At 38.1% G+C, this 27,016-nt stretch overlaps 1 protein-coding gene across 1 annotated transcript in view; it reads right to left on the reverse strand.

Annotated features, from left to right (window-relative positions):
• FARSB (phenylalanyl-tRNA synthetase subunit beta) overlaps nt 1–26,794 on the reverse strand; it is a 38,630-nt gene extending 11,836 nt beyond the window's left edge. The window contains exons 1-16 of the mRNA XM_060767895.2: nt 26,686–26,794; nt 23,579–23,634; nt 22,398–22,552; nt 21,052–21,124; nt 19,659–19,774; nt 19,211–19,361; nt 17,533–17,641; nt 15,940–16,010; nt 15,398–15,459; nt 15,255–15,306; nt 14,244–14,305; nt 10,895–11,102; nt 10,417–10,497; nt 8,196–8,288; nt 6,494–6,611; nt 4,786–4,938 (exon numbers count right to left, since the gene is read on the reverse strand). Of these exons, the coding sequence (XP_060623878.2) occupies nt 4,786–4,938; nt 6,494–6,611; nt 8,196–8,288; nt 10,417–10,497; nt 10,895–11,102; nt 14,244–14,305; nt 15,255–15,306; nt 15,398–15,459; nt 15,940–16,010; nt 17,533–17,641; nt 19,211–19,361; nt 19,659–19,774; nt 21,052–21,124; nt 22,398–22,552; nt 23,579–23,634; nt 26,686–26,776 (1,651 nt within the window). The 5' untranslated portion in view covers nt 26,777–26,794. The remainder of the gene's footprint in view (nt 1–4,785; nt 4,939–6,493; nt 6,612–8,195; nt 8,289–10,416; nt 10,498–10,894; nt 11,103–14,243; nt 14,306–15,254; nt 15,307–15,397; nt 15,460–15,939; nt 16,011–17,532; nt 17,642–19,210; nt 19,362–19,658; nt 19,775–21,051; nt 21,125–22,397; nt 22,553–23,578; nt 23,635–26,685) is intronic.
• Nucleotides 26,795–27,016: the final 222 nt, after the last annotated feature.

Below are 27,016 nucleotides of genomic sequence, written 5' to 3' on the forward strand. Positions count from 1 at the left end.
GTATTGTGCTCATACAGAGTCAGAGGTGTAAATAAACTATATTCATAGGTTGGGGAGCAAATGGTTTGGCAAAAAAAAATCCACATTGTAATTAGAAGGCATTCCCATTGAAAAATCCTTCAATTTTTTTTTCTGATGAAGCACTGAAAGGTTGTATTGCGACAGCACAAATGTGTTTTCACACACAAAGCCCCAAAAGTCAGTGCTGCAGTAGGCATATGATTATGTGTTTGAAAAAAGCTTCCTTGTACATTTACAATATTTTAGGAGTCTGCTTTAATTTGGATGACTAAAGTGTATTGCTAAATACTCAGATCCCAAAGGAGTCTGGGGACTGAGGAAAAATTGACTTGTGCACGTAAAATATTCAGGCAGTCATGTCCAGCTCTGGGGGGAGGTGCTCATCTCCATTTCTAAGCCGAAGAGTAGGCATTGTCCGTAGATGCCTCCAAGGTCATGTGGCCGACATGGCTGCATGGAGCGCTGTGACCTTCCCGCAGAAGTGGTACGTATTGATCTATTCACATTTGCATGTTTTCGAACTGATAGGTTGGCAGAAGCTGGGGCTAACAGCAGGAGCTCACCCCGCTCCCTGGATTCAAACCACCAACCTTTTGGTCAGCAAGTTCAGCAGCTCAATTGTTTAACCCGCTGAGCCACCAGGGGCTCCAGCTTCCTATTACAAACAGTTAATAGTTTTTGAGAACTGGAGGGGGGGATTTAACAAAAAAATAAAGGAATATTACTTCTGAGTCAATAAATGCAATTGTACTGTATTTTACACATGAAAATAGGAAACATAAAAAATGGGGTAGGTTACCTTAAACTAGAAAAGAACAAAAGTCTACTTGTTTTCTTTAAGCATATTGGGCATGACCATAATAGTGTAAATATGAATTCAAAACATACTGGACATGTATCTTTTGAGGACTAAATTCACAGAGGAACGCTTGTGAATTTAAATATGAAAACAAACCAAGAACGTAAAATATGAGTTACTTCTAGCTTGCTTAAATAAAGTAGTCAGGGTTCAGATAAAAGTGCAAACTCTCAATTAGAGGTAGAAGCAGATACTTTAACTGCTTCTTCACAACTGTCCCAGAGGAAAAGAGGAAGGTTGGAGTGCATGAGCCCAAAGCTCATTGCTATTAATGCATATAACACTAAACCAGGACAGAAATAATGCAAACTGCAGGATGCATGAAATCCAGGGTGATGGTGGTGGGGGGTGTAACCACTGTGTGTCTAGGCCCTCTAGGACTTTCCAAAATCTTAATAATGTTATTTACAGCCCATGGTTTGGACCATTAACACTATTTGGGGATTTCATGCCCAAACTAAGCTAAAAAAACAAAAGAAAAAGTTGAACAGGAGCAAATGGAATGTTTAAGTAAAAAAAAAAAGTAGCATCACATACTTTTTGTCTTTTTGACAGAAACTGGGAGGAATTGCACATGCAACAGCCAGAAGGGGACAAGCCTGGTAAATGACCTGTCATTGGCAGCTATCATATTGTTGTGCCTCTGAACATTTACATTTGATCCCAGTAATGAATACTGAATTTCAAGATAACACATGAGAGAGGTTCTAAATGACACGGAATAAAAATGATCTGGGAATTATCTCAATACAAAGTTTTAATTTCATGAGAAAAGAAAAAGAAAAATTGTAGAAGCTGAAGGACAATTTAACCACATCAGTTGGATTCCAGAATAAGTTAGACATATCTAGTCCCACTTGAATTAAATTTTGCCACTGATTCCAGTGAGACTGGAATGTCACTAATTCATCTGGACCCAACATTAGACTGAAAGTTTAGAAAGTTTGGAATAATATTATAATGTAATACACAATAATGCTAATAATAATACAATAAAATAATATTAATTATATATATTACATGTAAAATTCGTAATAATATTACAGTATAGTGGTATAGTACAATATAATATATAATGCTAATATTGTACTATGCTAATACTATAATATGCTGATATTATAATGTAATACAAAATAATACTACTATGCCACTATAATAATAATAATACTATGCCACTATACTGTAATATTATTAGTAATATTACAAGTAATATATAATATATAATTAATATTATTACATATATTGTATTATTAGTAGTATTATTTATTTTAATTAATAAATAAATAATACTACTAATAATACAATATGTAATAATATTAATTATATATTATATATTACTTGTAATATTACTAATAATATTACAGTATAGTGGCATAGTACAATTTAGTAATATATAATGCTAATATTGTGCTATGCTAATAATATAATATATTGCATGTACATATAACTTGTAAATTGCTCTGAGTCCCCTTCGGGGTGAGAGAGGGTAGGGTATAAATGTAATAAATAAATAAATATTGGAGAAAGATCTATATGAATCCAATAAATTTCAAATGGTAAACATTTCGAATTGTCCCAAAATGCTCCCAGAAACGTGCAAAGGTTCAACTTTAACATGCTTGCTCACTTGAGGCTAAATTTTACCATCAGTACATTGCTTGACTCCAATTACACTAAACACTAGTGTGAAAGCCTGGGGAACATCAGAATTTCACCCATATCTTCAAGCATCTGCAATTCTTGCACAGGTGTTGCTACAAGTCCCTAAAGTTTATGACCTAAAGATTAACTTAATGGATATTTAGGCATTAGTGGAACAGATTGTAATCTAGCATGTATGCTTGGAACATATGGAACAAGAATGAGCATAAAGCAAAGGAACACCTTATTTCTCCAGCTAAATTGGGAAATGACTCAGATCATTAGAGAGATCTCAGCAAGCATTTTATATTTAAAATGTACAGTCGTTGACTCAAAGCTTATCAAACTGAAGTCAGTACGTAATTTGATGCACATACTGGCAATAAATACATTGGCTGAACAATAAGGAAACATAGAAATATACATCCTTAGACTTGATTTATAGCACAGTTTTAAAGCTTGCTTGACAACCATGCAGCTAAGTGTTTACTGTATACCATGCACATGTGGACAAGTCAACATAGGTATCACCAAACGCAGTGCCCAAAGGCACTGCAGACTAATTCAACCTAAGAAGTCAGCCATCGCAGAAAACCTGATGAACCAACTTGGGCACTGCATGTTATTTAAGAACACAGAAATGCTGGACCACTCTAACAACCACCATGTCAGGCTACACAGAGAAGCCATTGAAATCCACAAGCATTTGGACAATTTCAACAGAAAGGAGGAAACCATGAAAATGAACCAAAACTGGCCATCAGAATTAAAAAACTATAAAATCAGGACAGTAAAGAAAGAGCAACACTCAAAAAACAGGGGAATTCCAGACAGGAAACAATCAAGACCAGCTAACACCTTCCAACAAAGGATTCCCTCAGACAGGAAGCAGCCAGGCTTTGAAGCTGCAAGGCCATTCAATGCTAATCACGGTGGCCAATTGCAAGATTCACACTTGCCTCAAACAGACAAGAATTATTTTACCCACCCTGGACATTCCATAGATATATAAACCTCACTTGCCTAGTTTCCAATAGACCCCTTAAGCTCTAAGGATGCCTGACATAGATGTGAGCGAAACATCAGGAAAGAATGCTTCTGAACATGGCCATACAGCCCGGAAAACTTAAAGCAACCCATTCTTTAGCCCTTTTTTTAAAAAAAGAATAAATTCTCAAAGTTGTATTAATGACCCTTGTACTCAGGCTTTTTGATCTAATTGTGGTAGATACGATGTGCAATCAAGTTGACTCTATCATAGGGGTTTATCTTGCTAAGGTTTTAGTCAGAGGACAGTTGCCATTGCCTTCCTCTTAGGATGAGTGAGTTAGCTTTGCCCAGGTCCAAGTAGGGATTTGAACCCTAGTCTCTTAAGAGTCCTAGTCCTGCACCCAAACTAGCATACCATACCAACACTCTGGTGCAGTGGTTCTCAACCTGTGGATCCCCAGATGTTTTGGCCTTCAACTCCCAGAAATCCTAACAGCTGGTAAACAGGCTGGGATTTCTGGGAGTTGTAGGCCAAAACACCTGGGGACCCACAGGTTGAGAACCACTGCGTGGCTTCACATGAAGCTTCTTAAACTCCAGCCACATGGTACAAAGTAAGTCACAACTAAGATGCTACCACAAAAGTTCTAGAACCAATAGAACATAAACTCTTATTACAAAAGAGATAAGGTATTTGTGTTGTTAGGTCTCTTCCATCAACAGAATGGCACATTGTTATGGACCTTACACTGCAAGAACAAAGAAGCTTATACAAGGTAACTCTGTGTTATTCTAAACCATTTGATTATCTCACAGTAACCAAGTGCACACCTTCCTGACTGCTTAGGAACAATGTCCATAATTCATGAAGAAAGACTGTAGCAGATAAACAGGGCTGGCATGAATAAAATGTCCTCCAGTGTGACATTCCTTCCACATGTGTTTTTAAGGATGCAAACGAGTATCTCCAAGTAATTGCTTTTGCATGTGGCAAACTAATTCTCATGCATTCACCTTTATAAATAAAGGCTAAAGACTGTATTAGGGAAACTAGGATTAATAGCAAAAGATACAGCAGTCTGGCATATTCTGTACTATGAGAAGTAACAGGAACAATCAGTGAATCTGTTGAAAGTGATGCAATTGCAAACTTAAAGACAAACATCACTATCCAAGAAATAGTGAGGCACTGCCCTATCCACTTAATTTTAAGGGATGTGCTTGCATTTACTTAACACAAATAAGGGCATATGCATTTTCTAAGTCTTTGTTACCTTCACTTGCTTTTATATAATATCCATTCTCTTTGCTTGGTGGGACATCCAGGAGCTGCATAATTCTATCCAGCAACCCATGAATTACTTCAAAACCAGGGTTTTTGTTATAGTAGATGGCACAGAGATGCCTGTGGTTTTTTGCGCCAACATCTGAAGAAAAAACAAAAACAAATTAATAACTTCATAAAGACTAGATTTAAAGGCATTTCAAGCTTTAAGTACTGTTTATTATCAGCGTTTATTTTCATATATATTTTGGTGAGTCTGTAGGCGTAAAGGAAAATAGGCAATGTAGAAATTTTACTGAAAATTTTAAAGAATTCATCAGACAATTCACGGCAACTAACAATTAAATATCATGCCTGACTCATTTTTTTAAAAAAAGATTCTGGCATAGAATTCTTCTAAAAACCTGTATTGACCAGTCATAGATGTTCTCCAAAGTCTAGGCCTTAAATTAACACCTCTAGTGGCCTCTTCTTCACAAGCACAACATACAGATTTGAAATACTGCACTTGATCATGAAGTTCATTCACTACAGAGATCACACAGAAAAACTGCTGCCAAAGCTGAGCTAAACTTTTAGGGACAAATCTCACCTTTTCCAGATTAGGGAGAAACCTGTTGCATCACTCCATAAAATTTTTCTGTTCTGTTTTTCAAAGCAGAGAACTGCCATGTATGTTAGCATAAATTACACATGGACTGCAGAGACTTCAAAGTGCTGTCTGAAGATACTGTTAAATGCAATTTTAAGGACTGATAACTGGCTTTACATAACCCAAGAAAAGGCAATAAAAACCAGACTGGTATATGCTGCCCTCTAGCAAAGAACAAAGCACAAAACACCTGGATTGAAAGAGTTTATCTTTCATACATTATTACCGCCTGTGTCAAGAGTCCCCGTAGTGCAATGGGTTAAACGCTTGTGCTGGAAGGACCACTGACCAACAGGTCAGCAGTTTGAATCTGGGAATGCATGGTGAGCTCCCTCGGTCAACTCCAGCTCCCATGCAAGGACATGAGAGAAGCCTACCACAAGGATGGTAAAACAAACACCCAGGCATCCCCTGGGCAACATCCTTGAGAGCCAATTATCTCACACCAGAAGTGACTTGCAGTTTCTTAAGTCACTCCTGACATGGAAAAAAACCTGCCTGTGTCTCTTGCTTTAATAACATTTATCTATTGCATAAAGCAATCATTTTGTGTAACAAGAAATACATAAAAATGAAGAGTTGCCTTGCTAAATTCAGCATCTCTCCCTGAAGCCTTTCTCCCTAACTGCTTTCCCCACAAAAACACTGTTGGTGTTTAGCTGAAGGCACAGAGTTTGAGAAGAGAGGATTCAACACCAGGCACCCACCATGAATGTCTCAAAACCCTGCCAATTTCGGATGTAATCCAATGTAATATAAAGCCTAGTGTCCTCTAGCAGATTATTTCCAGACACTGAGAAGACCTCTTCTCCTCCTACACTGATACATGGCTTGAGTGTATTGTGCTTGTAAGTTGAACCAAGATTTTATAGGGCTGAATCAGGATACGGAACGCATACAAAGACTGAATCGCTCCACGAGTGAGCATAGGCAGAAGAAAAATGAGTCTCTATCAATCCTACACGAAATCCCCACAGGTGTGCGCTATACCCATGGTGAAATCTGATACTGCTGATGTTTTAAGACAGTGGTGAAATCCTCTTACCCTTGGTGGAATCTTTCACTACAATGTCAGAAATTTCAAAGAGTTTCAGTGGTAAAGGCATCTTCCGATTAGCCGCCACAGTTTTCAGGAGCCCAGGCAAGAGGGTAGTGCGTGCCACCTGCAGGTCACAAAGGGAACCCTATATATACATCAAAAGACATTTCCCACTAAAAGCAGACTATATCAACACAGGCAAGAGTACGATAGGAACAGTCTAGTTAATATGATAATTATCATTGATTTCTCAGAGGTTACAAGTCTGCCAGCAAAGGCAAAAAATTGCAGCATTGGATTGGAAAAGTATTCTGTATAAATTGTTTTGAAATCTTATGCTAGCAAAATGTTCAATAAAATTAACTGGAACATAATAACTGTACCCTCAATTCGCTTCTGACACAATAAATAAAAATAAATAACTGGAATATAGAACAATGATGGGAGGCATCATAAAAGATTCTCCAACTGGCCCAAATACTAACACTAAAACAACAAGTATTTGAAAATGATAAGACCAGCCATTTGAGTGACTTTTACATTAATAGCCAACCAAACAATCCAAAGTAGGGAGGATGAGTGTAGAGTAGCACAGCAACTCTGCCACTTAATCCAGAATCCTGCCAACTCATGCCACCCAAGAAGTACGTGTGTGTCCAGAGGGCCCATCATATCCACAGGGATTTGGTGCCAGGACCAAATCCCTGTGGACATATTTTTTTTTAAAAAAAAGGCAGTAATGTCCCATATTATTAAAAAAAAACCTTGCCTGTTTACTAATATGGGGCATGACTTGAAATTGTGGATCTGGAACCCATGGTCAAACTTTAGTCCTCTGGGTGTTTTGGACCGGCTGTTAGGAATTGTGAGAGTTGAAGTCCAAAACAACTGGAAGGTCAAAGTTTTCCCATACCTGATCTAGAGGATTCACTATATGTATATCTGGTCTTTTCCTCTCCCAATGTGGCAGATTATCATTTTTGGAACATCTCTTATTGCAAGTGATGGAGGCAAATTTCACCATGCTTCCTTCGGACTAGATTAGCTGAGTGAGTAACTGGGAAGATGAAGCTTTCGATACAGTGGATGCAGAGGCAATACTGCCCTGCCTTGGCAACACTGCATTTGTGAGACTCACTCCTGTTACTATCTGCAGAGATTTCTGCCTGCAGAGTTCCCAGTGGGAGGACTGAAGCTGCTGAAATGGACTAAACCTCTGCAGCCAACCCCAGAGAGACCGCCTCCACTGGAGAGGCCTTCAATGGCCCCATCTACAATGAGACATACTGCAGTTTGAACCTGCAGTATATGGTCAATGTAGACCAGGCATGGACAAACTCTGGCCCCCCAGGAGTTTTGGACTTCAGCTCCCACAATTCCTAACAGTCTCAGGCCCCTTCCTTTTCCCGCTCAGGTGTGGTGAAGACTCAAATAAAGCAGCTCAATGTAGTTAAACTGAATTATATGAGCCTACACTGATAAAATGCATTATATGGCAGTGTAGAAGGGAACAAAGAAAGATATCTGCTGAGTGCCAAGTCTCTTCAGCAAACTAGTCCCATAGGTTAGGATATGAATGTGATTCATACCTCATCACACTTAAATGCCATCATAAATTAAGATTTTTTTCTAATTTTATAGTTAATTTAAATTTTCAGGTAAAAATATAGTTGGTACATGTTAAACTAAATCAATCCACCATTCTTACCTGAAATTCTGCTGTTTTGGGATTTGCTATATGTACAGCTTTTGTTGCTGAGATGTCAACTCCCAATTTATTAGCAATGTCTTCCTGGGAACACTAACATTAATTAGGATGAGGAAAAAAAACAATTAATTAAATTCATTAATAATAATTATATCACCAGTATAAAAGTAACTTTAAGAAAAAAACTCCAGGACCATACCTCCTCCAATGTTTTAGCCTGGGTGCCATAGTACAAGATTTTATCCAACCCTGTATGGTTGTGCTTTATTGATATGTACTGAACAATATGTTCTGTGTATTGTGAATATATTTTCTAAATATCAATGTAGATTACATTTTCTTACAATCAACCATTAAATAATACCATTATTATTAACATCCTGACACAAAAATGTGTTAAATACCAGTATAACCTGAAGCCCTACAATAAGTACAAGGCATTACAAATAAATTTTACATGTTTGTGCCACGTTTGGAGGAAAAAATCAAGATGACACCTAATGGTACAAAATTCAATTGCTAAGAAGATAAAGTTAAGCTAAGCAGAAGACATATGTCAGTCTTTACCAAATTATATACACTGAACAAAAAAAGAAGATTGTATGCCTTTTTTGCAGCATATGTACATCAAAACAATCCATCCATTTTGTAATCATGTATTGATTTATAATATATTTGGAACATATAAGGACATTAACACCAGGCACAGTTTGTTAACAGTATTTTATACAAACTAGCTACTATATTTATTATCCCCAAGGAGCAGTGGATAAATAATAATAATAATAATAATAATAATTATTATTATTATTATTATTATTATTATTATTATTATGTCAATTCTAAGACTCTCTTTTTCCCTAAACAAACATCTCTAAAAATGAGTATGTCTTAGAATCACAGGTGTATCTTATGTATTTTTGTTGGGTGGTGGTTGAACTGAAATTAGGGTGCATCTTACAATCTATGATGTCTTACAATTGAAGACATACGAGTTGAATCTGATGAACACAAATATACACTCCATATGGCACACCAGAAAAAAGGTTAACAGTATATAAGTGACTATGATCCAGTTTTCTCTTTCCCTGAAGGTATAGGGTATCCATGGGCACTGCTGGATGCAAGAGCATCCCCAGACTTCAGGGGAGTGCAGACCCATCCCAAACACAATGACGCCACCTTCCTAGTCAGATGAACTGTCTGGACTCAATTTAAATTTGTATAGCCTCTTCCTGGCTGCCTGAGTGCTCCCAGTGAGAATAAGCAGAGTTGTGTGCCATCAACATATTTATAGCATTACATTTCATGCCTCAATGACTTCAGCTGTCTCATTAGATGCTCAAAAATGGAAACCTAATAAGAAAATGGAACACTGAGGTGACCCACAATAAAATTCAGCAAAAACAAGGAATCTCCAACATCAACAGCCATAAATTCCAGAGCTGAACTTCTGGAATGCAGCGCCTTGAATCTGTACTCCTTGGGTCTGACAACTTAGAGAGGACACTAGGAAAGGAACATGAGAAATGGTCTTATCCATCAGAGTGTACAGGATAAAACCAGATCTCACGCTAGACTGTAATGATTGCAATCAGCCAGCTGTTATTACAATCTTCGTAGTTCAAGTGCTTCTTAAGAAGTTAACTTACAATTGTCTTTCTCAAAATGGTGAAGACCATCCATCCCCTCATGCAAAAAGGCATAATTCACCTCTTACTCCCTTCTCTTCTAATATTGTATGCCTAAAACTTAGGTTTCCAAATTTAAAAAAACTAAAAATTGTTTTTGTTGAGATGAAAGCAAGAACTATAAATTCAGCCATAACTTTTTTGACAGAAAAGGTAAGGATGGTAGATTCAGAAATCTCTTATGAAAAAAGTTTTTTCCAGCACTCAAGATGGAATGAACACCTTATTCCTAAAGCCATTAGCATGAACTACCTGGCTCTAAAAATCCATATTGTTCCTCTCCTCTGCTTGCTGAATAGACTGGGAGAAAAGGAAATATATGGTCAATCGTGCTAATCATTAGAATTCAAGAGCCAAAGTAACTACTATGTTCCACTACCAGCATGAGTCATGTAAGTCTGAACCAAACACATTAGCAAATCAGAACCTGCTAGGAGTCACCACAACTCTGCTGAAGTTTGCACTCTGGTAAAATACAGCTTCCTCCATTGATGCCTTAACATCCATTAATAGAAAAAGTTTACACACACCAGAGCAAAAGTCAGTGCTTCGGTAAAGCCTGCTGCTGCCAAGTCTTGTCTCAGAAGTTCTGTGAGCTTATTGAGAGGAAACTGAAAGAGAAAGAAACCATTTTTAAAAAGTCTTTTAGCTCAGTGAATTAGAAAAGAATCATGGAAACAACTGGTCTAAAAAGGTAACTTCAGCCAGCTACATCTGGTCATTACTGAGGAAATGCAATTCCCAATCAGAGATTTAATATGGCCTCCAGGTTTTAAACCTTGTTTCTTTTCTCATTGTTATTTTAAAGCCCATCTAGTGCAGATCTTTTGAGTTTCTCAGATCAATAGGGCATCTGTTTTGTATCCGTGCTATGGTAAACTCCCTTTACTATAAGACATGACAGAATATTGTTTTAATTCTTAGAAAACTGTGTCTCACAGTCCTTCTGGCATACTTCTAGCCTTCAAACTGACAATACAGACTGTTTACTCAAAGGTGCAATCTTACTTGATTAGCTATGGTGTATGTTTTCGGGATAGTCATCTGAATGTTATTATAGCCATACGCTATTGCTGCGTCTTCTATGATATCACATGCATGGATAATGTCAGCTCTGGTAGGAGGGATTTCAACCTCTATATTGTTCCCATTCCCTATGACGTGTGACTTCAAACACATCCTGGTGAGCAGCTTTGCAAGGCTTGATGGAGTCTCACTAAAACAAAAGCAAGAGCAATTTTGAAAGGAAAAAAATCACACGGTTTTCTTCTGAAACCACTGCCCTTCACATCCAATGATTAAGCACTGTCACTCTAAAAGAAATGCAATTCACTCACAAACTAAACTAGGAAATGAAATAGTTGTCTCTAGAAAGACAATCTTGAACCATATGATGCTTGGCATGCATTTAGTACATTAGAAATTTTAACGAGAATATTTTTTCAAACATTAACGTGGGAAACGTTAGCAAGTATCCTAACCCAATTTACTGCTTAAATCAACATGTTCTCTTTCTATACAGATGACAAGAATTCCTAAAAGTTAAAATGTACTATAGGAGAAAGCTTGCAGTAAGAAAAATATCCCAGATCTCAAAAAAGGGTTGGTTTTAATCTTGTTAAAGCTGTTTGCTTGAGGAACTATGATCTGAAGAAAGTTTCATATATAACATTCTGAATGTACGGAGATGGCTTTGGTTGGCTTGGTGGATGACCTCCACAGAGAGCTTGATGGGGGAGTATGACCTTGTTGGTTCTCTTGGACATCTCAGCGACTTTTGATACCATTGATCATGGTATTCTTTTGGGGTGGCTCTCCGGAATGGGTCCTGGGGGGCATTGCTTTGCAGAGGCTCTGCTCCTTCCTGGAGGATCGGGCCCAGTTGATGAAGATGGGGGACACCTGCTTGAACCCCTGGCCATTGACCTGTGGGGTCCCACAAGGTTCCATTCTATCTCCCATGCTTTCTAACTTCTATATGAAACCGCTTGGTGAAGTCATCTGGAGTTTTGGAGTTCGGTGCCATCTATATGCAGATAACACTCAACTCTACTACTACTTTCCACCGAATTCCAAGGAAACCTCCTGGATCCTGAACAGCCGTGATGGACTGGATGAGGGCTAACAAGTTGAATCCTAGTCCAGGCAAGACAGAGGTCCTCCTGGTCAGTTGTGAGGCCAATTGGGGTATTGGGTGGCAACCTGTACTTGACAGGGTTATAATCCCCCTGAGGACATAAGTCTGTAGTCTGGGGATTCTCCTGGACTCAGCACTATCGCTTGAAGCCCAGGTCAGCGGTGGCCAGGAGAGTCTTTGTATAGTTAAAGCTCTTCCCAGAGAACTCCCTCTCCAGAGAGATTAGGCAGGCTCCCACACTGTCCTCCTTCCATAGGGGCCTGAAAACCAGGTTGTTCCAGCAGGTTTTCAAGAATGATTTGTCCCTAGGCCATTAGATAGTACTGTTCTGCACTTTATACGCTTCCCCGGCCTTAAGATACACTGCTGCACTACCCCTTGCCCAGCTCTTTTATAGTAGACCATGTCCATTTTCTACTCCTGGCCATTGGTATTTAGAATCCATCTGATGGAGTTGTAATAATATTGGTTTTTAATTTTTTTGTGTATGTTTTAGCAGGATTTTATGTTTTATGATGTTTATTTTAATTTGTCTGTATGGGTTTTTTTTCCTGGCAATTGAATGTTTTGCCTTATATGTTGGAAACCACCCTGAGTCCCTTTGGGGAGACAGGTCGATATACAAATAAAGTTTTATTTATTATTATTAATAATAATTTACTAGGTTTTCTGGGGACCAGAGAGAAAAATAGAGACTTTTTGAAGGGCTCACAAAGTATACTCTGTCCTAAAAAAATGTATTGTAACTTTAGATAGATGAGGCTACAGAGATAATAGATAATGAGAAGTATCAGGAAGATGGTTTGAGAGGAGATAATATGGAAAGATTCTAGCAAGTATCTATAATTTGATAATAATACTTTATGACATATACAAAGGTTTCCATTTCCATTCTTTGCTGGAAGAAACTGATAATGGATTCTATGGCATAGCCTTTTCATTAAACACTATGGAATATAGTAGAACCACATAGCCAGCAGTAACTAAAAATCAAATAGTACCATGCTTTATTCCCCTGGGGAAGAAAAGACTGAGCCCAGTACACCTAAAATCTGATATAAAGTATCAGGCCAAGTCGTGGTCCTATGGATAAGCTCAACTAGAGCAGGTGCACAGAATCCACAGAATTTACAAATGTATCGACTCAAATTCCATAACTGGTTCAATTGCTCTACTTCTTGAATATCACTACATCAGAATATATATTGCCCCAAGAACAAGACTGTAAAACAAGATACTAATCAGAGCTCAAAATATGTATGCTTGAAGTCTTTCCATAACAACCCCTAGGAAAAAAAATAAAAACAAACCTGGGGGAGAATTTTGAGATAATTTTATCCCGTGGAAGAAAACTGCTTGCAAATGTACCAGTTTAATGTTTCAATTCCTATACTCTCCAACCGCTCCCAAATGCTGATGTCCAGCAATACAGAGGTCAAAACTGGCCCTCATGCTCCATACAACTGGCCACTCAGGATTTAGATCAACGGCTTGCACCGCCAGGAGAAGAGACTCAACAACACCTTTAATATGAAGAATAGCTTCCTTCTCCAAACTAGTATTTTGAGATGCAGGATGGCTGGGTGAGATCAAGATCCCTCTGTGTGTTAAAGAATGGGAATTTATGGCTCTTTAAGTCAGAGTGACTGGGAGATTGAGACGAAAAGATTTCTTGGCAGCAGTGTTGTAACTTTCTTGGCAGTATAGTTAAATACTTCAGTGGAACACCACTATAAAACATGACTTTGGAGCTACTGTACTTTTTGTTCAAATCTAGCCATGAAAACTAATAACTTAATCATGGGAGCAAAATCTGTTTAGAGCAACAGCTGGCACTGTGGCATTTTTGTATCACCACCATGATAGTATGCTACATGCATATTCTTGGCTCCTAACCAAACACATATTATGTCAATTATGAAAAAGATTTGTTCGGCTCTGCTGCCATTTTTATTCTATTTGATACTTTATTTTGCAAAATCGTTACTATTTTATTGTACTTTTGATATTTTATGCCATTATCTTTTGAAGAGAATTTCCCATGGAGTGGGTTAAACCTCACAGTAAATAAAATATAAATCTCTTGGCTTGGCACAGGATCAGTCCATGCTTGTTTTAACATATGCTCAAAAATGAACACAGCATGCATTAGAAATGTGACACAGACGCTATGAATAACACTGTTCATATTATCTGTGAAAGTGGGGAGATTTAACATACCTTATTCCTATTTTCTTGTTCATTATCTCAGGCTTTATCTTTTCACGACGATAGGGAAGCTCCTACATAAAAAGGAAGGGAAAATGTTTTCATGTACATCAATTTATCTCTTTAGCTCTTTCTCTCAGTATCAGAATTTGTTTCCATAGCAAAACATTTGATTATTCAGCTCTCAAGAGATACACCAGAGATAGGCCATGTTTTAAACAAGAGTTTTTCCACAATTCTTCAACAGCGACTGTGAGACATATTCTGCATTTACTGGTGTAATAATGTAAAAATAACATACCAATCATCAAAACATTTTATAGGAAAAAAATAAAAAGTCACAAATACCCCTACTTCTACCATTTAATCATAAAACTTTGATACGGTAAGGCCCTTAGTCTCTAGAGTCCAAATTATATGTTTATATGTAATATGTAGAGCAAGGTAATATTAATCTTGCATGAAAAGACACAGGACAAAGTTTTGTAAGAAGTTTTTCCTTTCTCCATATGTAGTACTGCCACTACACAGAGAATGTCCCCAGGCTCTCGGCCATCAAGATGTTACTCTTAGCTCCTCCCTGCTAAATTATCAATTTATTACAGTCAAGCTCATCTCCATTGCCAAAGTATAGCAGAATACTCAAACCAGAATTCCTAACAGCCTACCACCATTAGCAATTGTGCAAGTTGAAGCACAAACCCCTGGAGGGCCCAAGTTTGCCTATACCTGGTCGAGACACTACACAGGTTATTAGTGATAAGAGAAGATAGCTTGGACAGGTTTTATGTATCATAGACTGGTCTAGCCTTCCCTAAAAGGCTATTAGAACAGAAGCCCTCTTGACTGGTAGCTTTTCAAGTTGCACCTTTTGTAGTTGTGGTAACTTCTCAGACAAAGATGTCAGCTCCAAGTTTTAGCAATTTAATATACTGAGAATGGTAATATTGTTCCTTTTTAAAAGTGGGTCCCAAAAACACATTTTTAACCTGTGATGTTTTTAGTCACTTCTGTTATACTCACTGGAAAGATGTGACTTTTTCCATTGGGATAAAGTACTTCAACTGCTTCAGCACTAAAAGAATGAAAGTAGGCAGACTTGTTGAAAGTGCAAAATACAAAGGGCATGTACATATCAACAATAAAAGTAATTCATACTAACTCACGTGAAAGTTTTCTGACAGTATTCACTGAACATTGCGACGAGGATATCGAGGACAATTTTTGCCTTAAAGATAGACAACAGACACACTTATTGAATTAACATATGTGACACATCTTGAAATATAAAATCACAATATACATTCCCAAGAAGATACCTAACTATTGTACTATCAGATATAGCACCTTCGCACACAAAAAGTCACCCAAGGAAGTCCCACTGATTTTTCTCCTCCAAGTGCACTAAAGCTGTCGGAAGATCAAAGCTCTGAGTGACTATGGCCCATATAATCATGGACCATACCTTAAATTCTTGGAGGGGCTAAAGTTTAGCACTGGCCATCAAATCTATATTATAACAATATTCTAATACTGGCTTCGAAATAGGTTTCTTTTACACAATATCATCCCAAACTCACACTAAACATCTCTGTTTAAAGCATGGAATTTATTCACACAAGTTTCTATAGTGCATTAATTCCATTTAATTATGCAAGTCAGATCTATCCTTTGTTCTACATTTTGGTTCTCTAACAAGTTGATTTACCTTGGTAAAATCTGTAGCTGTACATTCGATCAACACATTTTTGGTGTTCAGACTGATTTTGCTATGATCTCCTAGAAAAAAAACAACAACACCCAAATATAATTATCTGAAGTTGTCAATGTTTTAAAATGTTGCTTTTTATTTAAAATATGTCTCACTTCATATATCCTTCTACTGCTTAAGCAGCATTTCCACTGAGTGTTAAGAGTCAGAGTTACTTGCAAGATTGATGAGACAATATAACAAATATGCATCTGGGCTAGGATCCAAATAGGCTTTTTAGCCATGCACAAGAGCTTGCAGGTGTCCAGGAGGGCTTCTTGCCTTAGCACAGCTGTTCATATGGTGCAAAAGGGTATTAGAAAAACGTCCCCTTTCCACTACAGAAGCACTGCAGTGTTTGGTTTCTAGAGAGCACAGTAAGCTGCTCTCAGGAAGAAAAGGCTGTGAAAATCCAGCTGTGTAAGGTTACATATACAGCTTTTGAGATGGATGCCCTGGGAAAGTGGGGAAGAGTGCAATACATTCAACAGAAAATTCATAACAATAACAATACTAGTAATAATAATAATTTTAAAGAGATTCTGATCTTAATCACTTTTTAATATATACATTTTCACAAAACGTCAGAACTTTAAATCCTGCAGTAAGAACAAAAAAGCATAATGTAAAATTAATAATACATGTTCAACTGTACTTAACCTAAAGTAATTGTGTCTCTTTTTAAATGACATGCAGACAGCAGTATCCCAGGAACTAATTGGTATTAACTATAATCCCCAAAATGTATGTTTAGAATATGCTGTTTGACTCAAGAAACTGAATATCATGTAGATGCTGCTAAGTAGAGCAAAAACTTAACAGCAAGTCCAGTCCAGGATTATCTGCATAGACAATATCAAATTTTAAAAAAAAACGCTTTTGTTGGTATTATCCCTGTTTGGGAAGTTGGTAAAAGTTTGGTAAACAATTGAATGATAGGGAATTGAACACATATAGAGAAAATATTAACCACTGTATTAGACCCAGTTAGACTTCATAGAATTTATACAATACCATATTGCTGTTGTTAAGCAGCCTGAAACATATGTGTTTAAAATGATAAAATAAATTGCCTGTGTCTACTTGCCTCTACCATATGACTGAAATGCAAATAACAACAAATTGTGCCATAGTTTTGCGCAAACCCTACTATGCTTCACCCCACATCCAGTTACAAAAGGGAACAATTCTGTCATGTTATTTTGCCTCTCCTGGAAATTTTCTAGACCAGAAAGGAAATTAGAAATCAAGGGGGATCGAATGGGGATAATATTCTTAAAATTGGAATCTTAAATCTTGAAATCACGCACAAAAAAGTCTGGATTGCTGAGGAAGCCATGAGGGACTGCATGCAGATTGCAGGCTACATGTTACTCGCCTTTGGTTCATACAGTTAAGCTAACAAATACAATTAGACTAAGAGAGCAATAAAACAGTATTTACTGATCCTGTACTACAATAATGAGATTCATGGTGCAATAGAATCTTATATTTTATTGGATACAATTAAAAAGGAGAAAATAACAGAAAAGGAGCAAAAAGAAACCATACCATTAATTATTGGGGGCATTGACAGGACAACACCATTGCTATCATAGATAACCGGGTACAGCGGTTCATTTTCAATAATAGGCAGATAATGTCTAAGATGGCTGTCAGTCTAAAACAAATAAAACATAATTAAACGATTGCATTTCTTTCTTTAGATATTACTGTAAGAAGAACATAATGCTTACATTCCTAGTTTAAAAAAAGATATTGTATTGTGAACAGCTTGGCTAGGAAACCAAATATATGCAATGTTGTTCAATTAACTAGACAGATTAACAAACTTTATTCCTTGTTCCTAGTACTACGATTTCACTTCAGAATCCTATAATGATACACTATTTATTTATTTATTTATTTATTTACCTTACTTATATACCGCTGTTCTCAGCCCGAAGGCGACTCACAGCGGTTCTAGCCATCCTTAATGGTGTAACATTAGAAAATGTTGACCATTTCCTCTCCCTTGGCAGCCACCTCTCCACAAAAATTAACATTGACACTAAAATACAACACTGCCTGAACTCTGCAAATGCAGTTTTTTCCCAAATGAAGCAGAGAGTGTTTGAGGATTGGGGTATCCATAGGGATACCAAGGTGCTTGTTTATAAAGCCACTGTCCTCCCAACCCTGCTATACACCTGTGAAACATGGACAGTCTACGGATGTCACACTCAACTCTTAGAACAATTCCATCAGCGTTGCCTCTGAAAAATCCTACAAATCTCTTGGTAAGACAGGCAGACAAATGTTAGCATGTTGGAAGAAGCAAAGACCATCAAGGTGCTTCTTTATAAAGCCATGATCCTCTGCTACCAAACTTCGCTGGACTGGCCACATGGTCCGAATGCCTGATCACCCTCTCCCAAAGCAGTTACTCTACTCCCAACTGAAGAACAGAAAATGGAATGTTGGTGGACAAGAAAAGAGATTTAAAGATGGGCTTAAAGCTAACCTTAAAAACTGGCATAAACACTGAGAACTGGAAAGCCCTGGCCTTTGAGCACGCTAACTGGAGGTCAGCTGTGACCAGCAGTGCTGCAGAATTTGAAGAGGCTCGAATGGAGGGTGAAAGGGAGAAACATGCAAGAGAAAGGCATGTCAAGCCAGCCCTGACCAGGACCAACTTCCACCAGGAAACTGAGGCCTTCACTGTGGAAGAACATGCGGATTAAGAATAGAGCTCTACAGCAACCTAGGTATCCACCGCCAAGACACAACATTTGGAGAGCCATCATACTTGGATAGCAATGTCAAAGAGGGAATGAAGTTACAAAAGGTGAGTGCACAAAAAGCTGAAAGTGAAAAATATGATTTAGTGGTCTTAGAACTGAAGTACATGATGACGTTTTTAACTACAACAGTATAATTTCCACAAGTTCAGATTGTTCTTAGCACAAGACTCAGCTGACATTTTGCTGCTGCAAGAACTTTGAAGATCTAGAGAGACACAAAGGTTTAGCTATATCTACTGGAATGGATGCTGTGCACATATGCACACATATACTAAACTGACTGAATGTTCCTGGCGAGTGGTTTTCAATGTGTTATGGAATGCTAAATGAGAAGCAACAACAAACTGGGTTAAAAGAATAAGAACCTATAGGTTTCAAACAATGTACCTCTAACACCACATGCAATCCTTTCAGAAATATATCTTATTGTTTTTGAAGGCATTTACCCGGTAGAGATCCATGAGTTCAACAGCACTGTATTCCTTGTCTTGGTTTAAGGGTTTGAATTTAATTTCAGATGGTGGTTTAGCTGTGTACGTGAAGGGTCCACAAACTGTATCTAGATCATGAGTACCAATTGCAACTAATGATCTTTTCCTAAAAAGAAAGCAAGGCAAATGAGCAATGCAGGTTTTTCCATTAACATGGATGTTTTAATTAAAGAATGTGTTGAGAAAAATGCTGGTGCAGAATATTTACAGAAAGGTTAAATTACATTTTACTTATTGCTCCAGGTGAGTACACAAGAAAATGTACATAATGTGTAACAAATTATGATTATGTGCTTTAAAATCACATGGCAAATACCTCATTCAAATGTAAGCAAAATCATTATTGCTATGAAACACATTAAAACAACCAATTGCATAATGAAATGCATTAGTGCCAACTAACCTGCATATATTCTGGTGTAATTTATCTTGTAAGTCAATGAAGCTATCATAGCGAACCTTGTCAAAAGTTATATTACGAAGAACTGCAGCCACTGCATAAGGGCGGACTTGGACCGTCTGCATTACAAAAGGGTACAATTATAGACAGTTTGGTAATATATTCATATATATGCAGACATACACATATACATTGTCATTAAGAAGCAATCAAACCACTGATGCCTTAATATTCAGTTTAATCAATCCAACAAAAATTAATCATACAAGGAGGAATCATTTCATCAGGAGCTGAAGATTTACAGATCTTAAAATCTACAGAAAAACTACATGAAAGTTCAATTGCTTCAGCAGCTCTTTGGATTCCAATGTTTGTCTTGCCCATACTTTTAGATTAATTGGGGGGGGGGGGGGTATTTTTTAAAAAAAACACATAATTACAACAGGCTCTGAATACTATCTAAGAACATTCTCATCCCACAAGGCAATTGGAACACAATTAAATACAGTAAACATGGGCTTCGTAAGATATATGAACTTTTACTCCCACAGTATGGGTTCTGTAAATACTACTGTGAGATTCATGAGCCAGATAGCACTGCCTGTAAATGGCCATCTCATATGGCCCATATGGTCTCTTCCAACTCTATGATTCTATTATCTCAAACTAGAAGTAATGCTTTACCAAGCATAGGTACAATTTTGAGAGAATACAAAATTCCCTTTATTTTAATAACGATAAATATTATTTTGAAGCATAATATTTTATATTCATGCAAAATGATTGAAAATACTGAAATAATCATTTTACTGAAAACAAATAATCACTGGGTGGTGCAATGGGTTAAACCCTTGTGCTGGCAAGATTGCTGACTGAGAGGTCAGCGGTTTGAATCCAGGGAGAGCAGGTTGAGCTCCCTCTGTCAGCTCCAGCTTTCCATGTGGTGACATGAGAGAAGCCTCCCACAAGGAAGGTAAAACATCAAACATCTGGGCATACCCTGGGCAACGTCCTTGCAGACGGCCAATTGTCTCACACCAGGAGCGACTTGCAGTTTCTCGAGTAGCTCCTGACATTTAAAAAAAAATTAAAGAAAGAATACACAAATAATTCAATGGTCATAATCACATTCAGCAAATAGGCTGCTGCATGGCTATCTCCTAAAATCAGATGTGATTTTGAACTTATAACCCCACAACCATCCCTCCAAAAGAAGTTCCAAGAGCAATTGCAAAAGTATGACTAAATTCACAGAAAAAAGTATAATTTAGTTATAATGGAATCAAAGTGGACAGCTACACCATTGCTAGCTACTTCTGCTCTACAGCAACAATTGTGACTAACATTGATCGTACAATCAAAACATTAATTCAAGATACAATTCAGTTTTATTTACCTCTTCTGTAATAATAAGTTTTTGAATTTCACCACTAGGTGGCGTAATCTTTTTGTATCGTGGGGCTCGGATTCTAAAAGAGTAAGAATGGAAATTATCCTTTCACATTAAATGACGATATTACAGGTATAAAAAAGAATGGATACATCTGATCATCCCCTCCTGAATTAAGGCACAAAACCATGTTCTGTCACTTTACCATTAGATATTCACCAAAGTGTGCAGAACAAAGATGGTATTCAGCATTTTGAATAGTTTTAATATCATTGACTTCCATGTCTAACCCTAACCCTGAAAACTTTGCTTGCTTAAAAAATACCTATTTGCGTTCTTAAAAGGTGTTCTCTAAATTGTGAACATTCTCATGCCAAAGAAGTAATGATAATCTTGTGTACTTCACATATGTACATGGAACAGAATTTTTTAAAACTCACAATGAGTATCTGAAGCTGCATATCAAAACCCAATTGTTGATTGGGATCACAACAAGCAATAGCCAAACCGATAGTTGGTTCTGATCAATCAAATACAGCAGGCGATCTGTTGGAAAATGATGGTCTATAGATCATGAATTGAGTTCCCTCTCTTTCCCAGGTTACTGCAACTGTGAAAGTTTACAATAACCACCTGTTTGGCAAACAGAGGCTGAGACTACATGTATAAACCCAAAAATTCCACATGAGGATCCCTACTAATATCTTATAAACAGCATTTGGACCATTGCAATGATCTGAAACTCATTTTTAAATAAGATTGAAATCTCATGCACAATTACTTAAGAAAAAGTCTTAATGAACATAGTAAGATTGGTGTTGACAGAACAGTTGTTGACAGAACACAGTCTCATAGCGCATTTCTGAGAAGGTCTCGACTACTTATATTTAACAGAACACTAAAGGGCCAAAATAACTAAATCTGAAATATTTATTTATTTTTATTTTGCATATTTGTATCCCATCCTTCTCACCCTGAGGGGGGCTCAGGGCAGCTTGAGAGCAGGCAACCACTTGATGCCATCAAACAAATTTATAAATAGCAATTACAATTAAAACAGTCAATTAAAACATTAATTATTAAGACATTCATTTAAAATCACGAAAGTTCAAAATCAAATATGGCAAAATGGCTTTTAAATAATTCTAATAATTACTTCTCTCTCTTTAGAAATCAACTAACATCAGAATACTTTGTTTCTTCTTTCTAAATAAGCTTTGCTGGCTTTCAGCATCAACTGCCAAGTTGCATAAATGCTTTTCTGGTTAAAGCAAATTTAAGTGCTTCCTCTGATTGTCAACTACGTCAGCCTAGTAATAGCATAAAAATAATATTTCCAAATACCACATTACCTCTCTTTAAAGACCTGAAGACCTCTGACTAGACCTTCCAAGCAAAGGAGATCATAGCGATTAGCAGGAACATCAATTTTATAAAGAATGACGTCTGATGCACCCTCTGCTTTTCCATCACCTTTCTCTTTACTTATTATGTCCTTCTCAGAAGTCTGAAATGAACAAAAAAAATCAGGAAATACATCTCAAAACCCTTGTACAATAAATGTGTGTCAATTGGAAAATACAATGAGTTTAATATGCTCTCATACACAGATTAACAGTTACAGAAATATTTGAAACATAGCTTTTTACAAATTAAAAACTTATACAAATCAGAATCAACCTAGTCCGAATCAGCTCAAATCATCATGTTTGATAATCCTAAACATGACTAGCAAAAATGTCACCTAAATTCAATCAAGTATCTTCTAATAACTGCACACATGATTTTAGCCTGTGATAAAGAAAACACATCCTAGTTTGCATCAAGCTGAAACCTTTCTCTTGCTACAAGCTACCTCAAAGATAACTGATGCCATGGTTAACAATATGTACTTAATAGTACATAATGATAGCAATTACTTCCTCCAGTTCAAAGTTTCTCAAACTGTGCTCCTCCAGATGTTTTGGACAGAGTTTGAGAAACACTGCTCCAATTATACCAGTTCCAGTAGCAACAACCTGATGGGGTACAGAACAGACAACATAATATAAACTTAATTGATTGGTTGCCAATGGTTTCTGAGTGTTTTAAAATCCCACAATTTGGAGACTCTTCTTATTGCAACTAACTCACCATAAACAAGTTAAAATACATTCGGTAAATCAACATTATTATAATATTTTACAGGTATGCTACAGATACAAGATGCATTGTTTACTTCCTGCTATCCTATTCGCAGGGTATTGAGAATTTAAGACAAAACATCCAGACTATAAAATGTTCTGAGACTTCATTATAAGGCCAAGCTATTTACAGGATAGGGTAATAATGGTTTTAGAAGGAGAGGAATTTGATTGCACCATGTACAATCTAATTTAGTTTACATGGCTTTTTTTTTACAGGTCTCACAACTGGTGAAACGGGTTAAAAACCATAAAAGCTTACACTGGATTTTTACTCTCTCATGGCAGTTTCCTAAGTACTACAGCATTCGTTTATATATTCCTATATAAAAATAAAAGCAATTACTTACAATCTCATCAAGTTCTAAACCAAATTCAAAGCACAGCTCATCAAATTCTTCATCCGCTGAAATTAAATCACAATATAGTACATCAGATTTTTCATCCTATAATTAGTTCCAATATACATAAAACTATTCAGCAAGTCCTCTTTTAAAAAAATAAATAAAAGAGTATTATTCTGTCTTGATATACAATTTGGGTTTACTCCAGCAGTACTGACAATGGTGTCCTAATGGTGTGCAGAAAAGACAGGTTCTGCTGCCCTGGAGACAGAGGGCCCTTCCACACAGCCCTATATCCCAGAATATCAAGGCAGAAAATCCCATATTATCTGTGTGTGGACACATATAACCCGGTTCAAAGCAGATATTGTGGGATTTTCTGTCTTAATATTCTGGGATATAGGGCTGTGTGGAAGGGCCCTGCAGCCCCTTTCACACAGCTGAATAAAGTCCCACATTTTCTGCTATGAACTAGAATATATGTCAGTGTGGACTCAGCTAATCCAGTTCAAAGGAGGTATTGTGGGATTTTCTGTCTTGATATTCCAGGTTATATAGCTGTGTAGAAAAGCCCTAGGACAGCTGAATAAAACCCCACATTTTCTGCTTTGAACTGGAATATCTGGCAGTGTGGACCCTGACAACCCAGTTCAAAGCAGATATTCTGATATTCTGACTGTAAGATCTGTACAACCGTGTAACTCTCTTGCCTCAGAGTGTGGTGGAAGCTCCTTCCTTGAATCCCTTTACACAGAGTCTGGATGGCCATCTCTCGGGGGGGGGGGGGGGGGGTTGCTTTGATTGTGCTTTTCCTGCATGGCAGGGAGTTGGACTGGATGCCTCTTGATGTCTCTTCCAATTCACTGATTCTAGGATTCAGTGTCCAGATGACTATGATATTAACATCACTTGTTCTTCACACATGCAGTGCTCTTTCCAGAATGACAATATAACATACGATATTGTCAACTGAGAAGAGAATTTTCTCATATAAACAAACCCTTATGTGTGGAATGATTTGTCGAAGGCTTTCATGGCCGGAATCACAGGGTTGCTGTGAGTTTTCCAGGCTGTATGACCATGTTCCAGAAGCATTCTTTCCTGACGATTTGCCCACAGCTATGTCAGGTCTGTTGTGAGGTCTGTTGAAAACTATGCAAGTGAAGTTAATATATCTGTGGAATGACCGAGGTGGGAGAAAGAACTCTTGTCTGCTTGAGGCAAGTGTGAATGTTGCAATTTGCCACCTTGGAAATTCCACAGATATATAAACCTCAATTGCCTAGTTTCCAACAGATCTCACAACCTCTGAGGATGCCTGCCATAGATGTGGGCGAAATGTTAGGAGAGAAAGCTTCAGGAACATGGCCATACAGCCCGGAAAACTGACAGCAACCTCATGTGTGGTCTTCTTGCTTTCCTTATCAGCCCCTTCACTGGCACAAACATCACATATTTTCTGTGCCCAGTGTTACTTTCCCTTTCCAATTTGTACATGCATCTGCAGGATCAAAACATACTCCTGCCATTCTCCCCAAAGCCTCTTTTCAACAACAGAGCAACATTCCACCTACATGGAAAAAAATGAGAAACAGAAAAGGGCTTTCGCAAAGGGCTTGAAGAACTAAAGTAGGCATGGGCAAACTTCAGCCGTTGGGGTGTTTTGGACTTCAACTCCCACAATTCCTAACACCCGGTAGGCTGTTAGGAATTGTGGGAGTTGAAGTCCAAAACACCCCAACGGCTGAAGTTTGCCCATGCCTGAACTAAAGTCATTTAAGGCTTCTGAAACACTTTTAGACAACATCTAGGACACATCAAATTGTGATTTCTCCATCTCATTGGCCTTCCTGATATTCTGGACTTCAGCTCCCAGAAGCTTTAGTCAACTTGGCCAACTGTTAGGAATTCAGGGAGTTTATTTATTGGGTTGTTGTAGGTTTTCCGAGCTATATGGCCATGTTCTAGAGGCATTTTCTCCTGACGTTTCACTTGCATCTATGGCAAGAATCCTCAGAGGTAGTGAGTTTATTTATTTGTTTACAGAATTTCTACCTTACCCTTCTCAACCCCGGAGGGGGGACTCAGAGTGGCTAACACAGGCAGCAATTAGATGCCACAATAACACAATATACAATAATATAGAAACCATAAATACCCAATACATTAAAACAATAACAATAATTAATCATTCATAGTAGCCATTTCCATTATCATAACGATCGTCATATGGTCCAATTCAGTGTCCAAAGTGCCTGCTAGCCAAAGGCCTGGTTCCAAAACCATGATTTCAGTTTTTTCCTAAAGGAAAGGAGGGAGGACGGCGATCTAATCTTGCTGGGGAGCGAATTCCACAAGAGGCAGAGTCACCACCGAGAAGGCCCTGTCCCTCATCCCCACCGGTCATGTTTGCGAGGCTGGTGGGACCGAGAGCAGGGCCTCCCCAGTGGATCTTAAACTACGAGGTGGCGCGTAGACGGAGACACGTAGAGGGAGATACGTAGAGGGAAGTTGAAGTCCAGAATAGCAAGATTTAGGAAACACTGCCATGAAGTGCATCAATACTATAGAACGAGTGCAGATTGCCATGGAATCATGGGAGCTGTGGCGCAGAGGGTTAAACCCCTGTGCCAGCAGGACTGAAGACCCATAGGGGAGAGCGCGGGTGAGCTCCCTCTGTCAGCTCCAGCTCCTTATGCGGGCACATGAGAGAAGCCTCCCACAAGGATGGTAAAAGATCAAAACATCCTGGTGTCCCCTGGGCAACATCCTTGCAGACGGCGAATTCTCGCAAACCAGAAACGACTTGCAGTTTCTCAAGTTGCTTCTGACATGACGAAAAAAATATGGGAGCTGTAGTTTTACAAGGCCTTTAGGCTTCTGTGCCAAAGAGGGCTGGCCTTGCACTAAACTACAGCTCCCAGGATTCCATAGCATTGAGCCGTGGCAGTTAAAGCGGTTCCAAACTGCGTTAATGCTACTGTGTAGAAGCACCCATTCAAAGTCCTGACATTGAAGCAGCAAATGACATTTCCTTGGCAACCCCTCAGGCCTAAGGAAGGAGTGCTCCAAAGACACCCAACAGCCCTCCTCTCCTTCCCCTTCCTTCTTACTGTAACTCCTTCCCAGCGCTTGGAAGAGCAGATCTCGCTTCACGCTGACAGTCGGCATGGCTGACTGGAAGAGAACCACCTCAGAGCGCATGCGCCACTCGCACTCTATCGAGGAAGGACCCTTCGCCGGGCTGGACCTTTCCATCCACGGCGACCAATACTTCTGTCTTTGTTCGTGCCTGCTCCAATGGCGCCCCTCCGTTTCCCTCCTCGGTGGTCTAGAAGAATAAACCTCTCGATATTATCGCCCACGCCTTAACTATTCTTAGTGTACTTCGCCGTGCAACTAAGAACTTGTACGAAATTTAAAGTGTTTCTATCAGGCATATTA

The sequence above is a fragment of the Anolis sagrei genome, chromosome 3, assembly GCF_037176765.1.
Source record: "Anolis sagrei isolate rAnoSag1 chromosome 3, rAnoSag1.mat, whole genome shotgun sequence".
NCBI lineage: Eukaryota > Metazoa > Chordata > Lepidosauria > Squamata > Dactyloidae > Anolis > Anolis sagrei.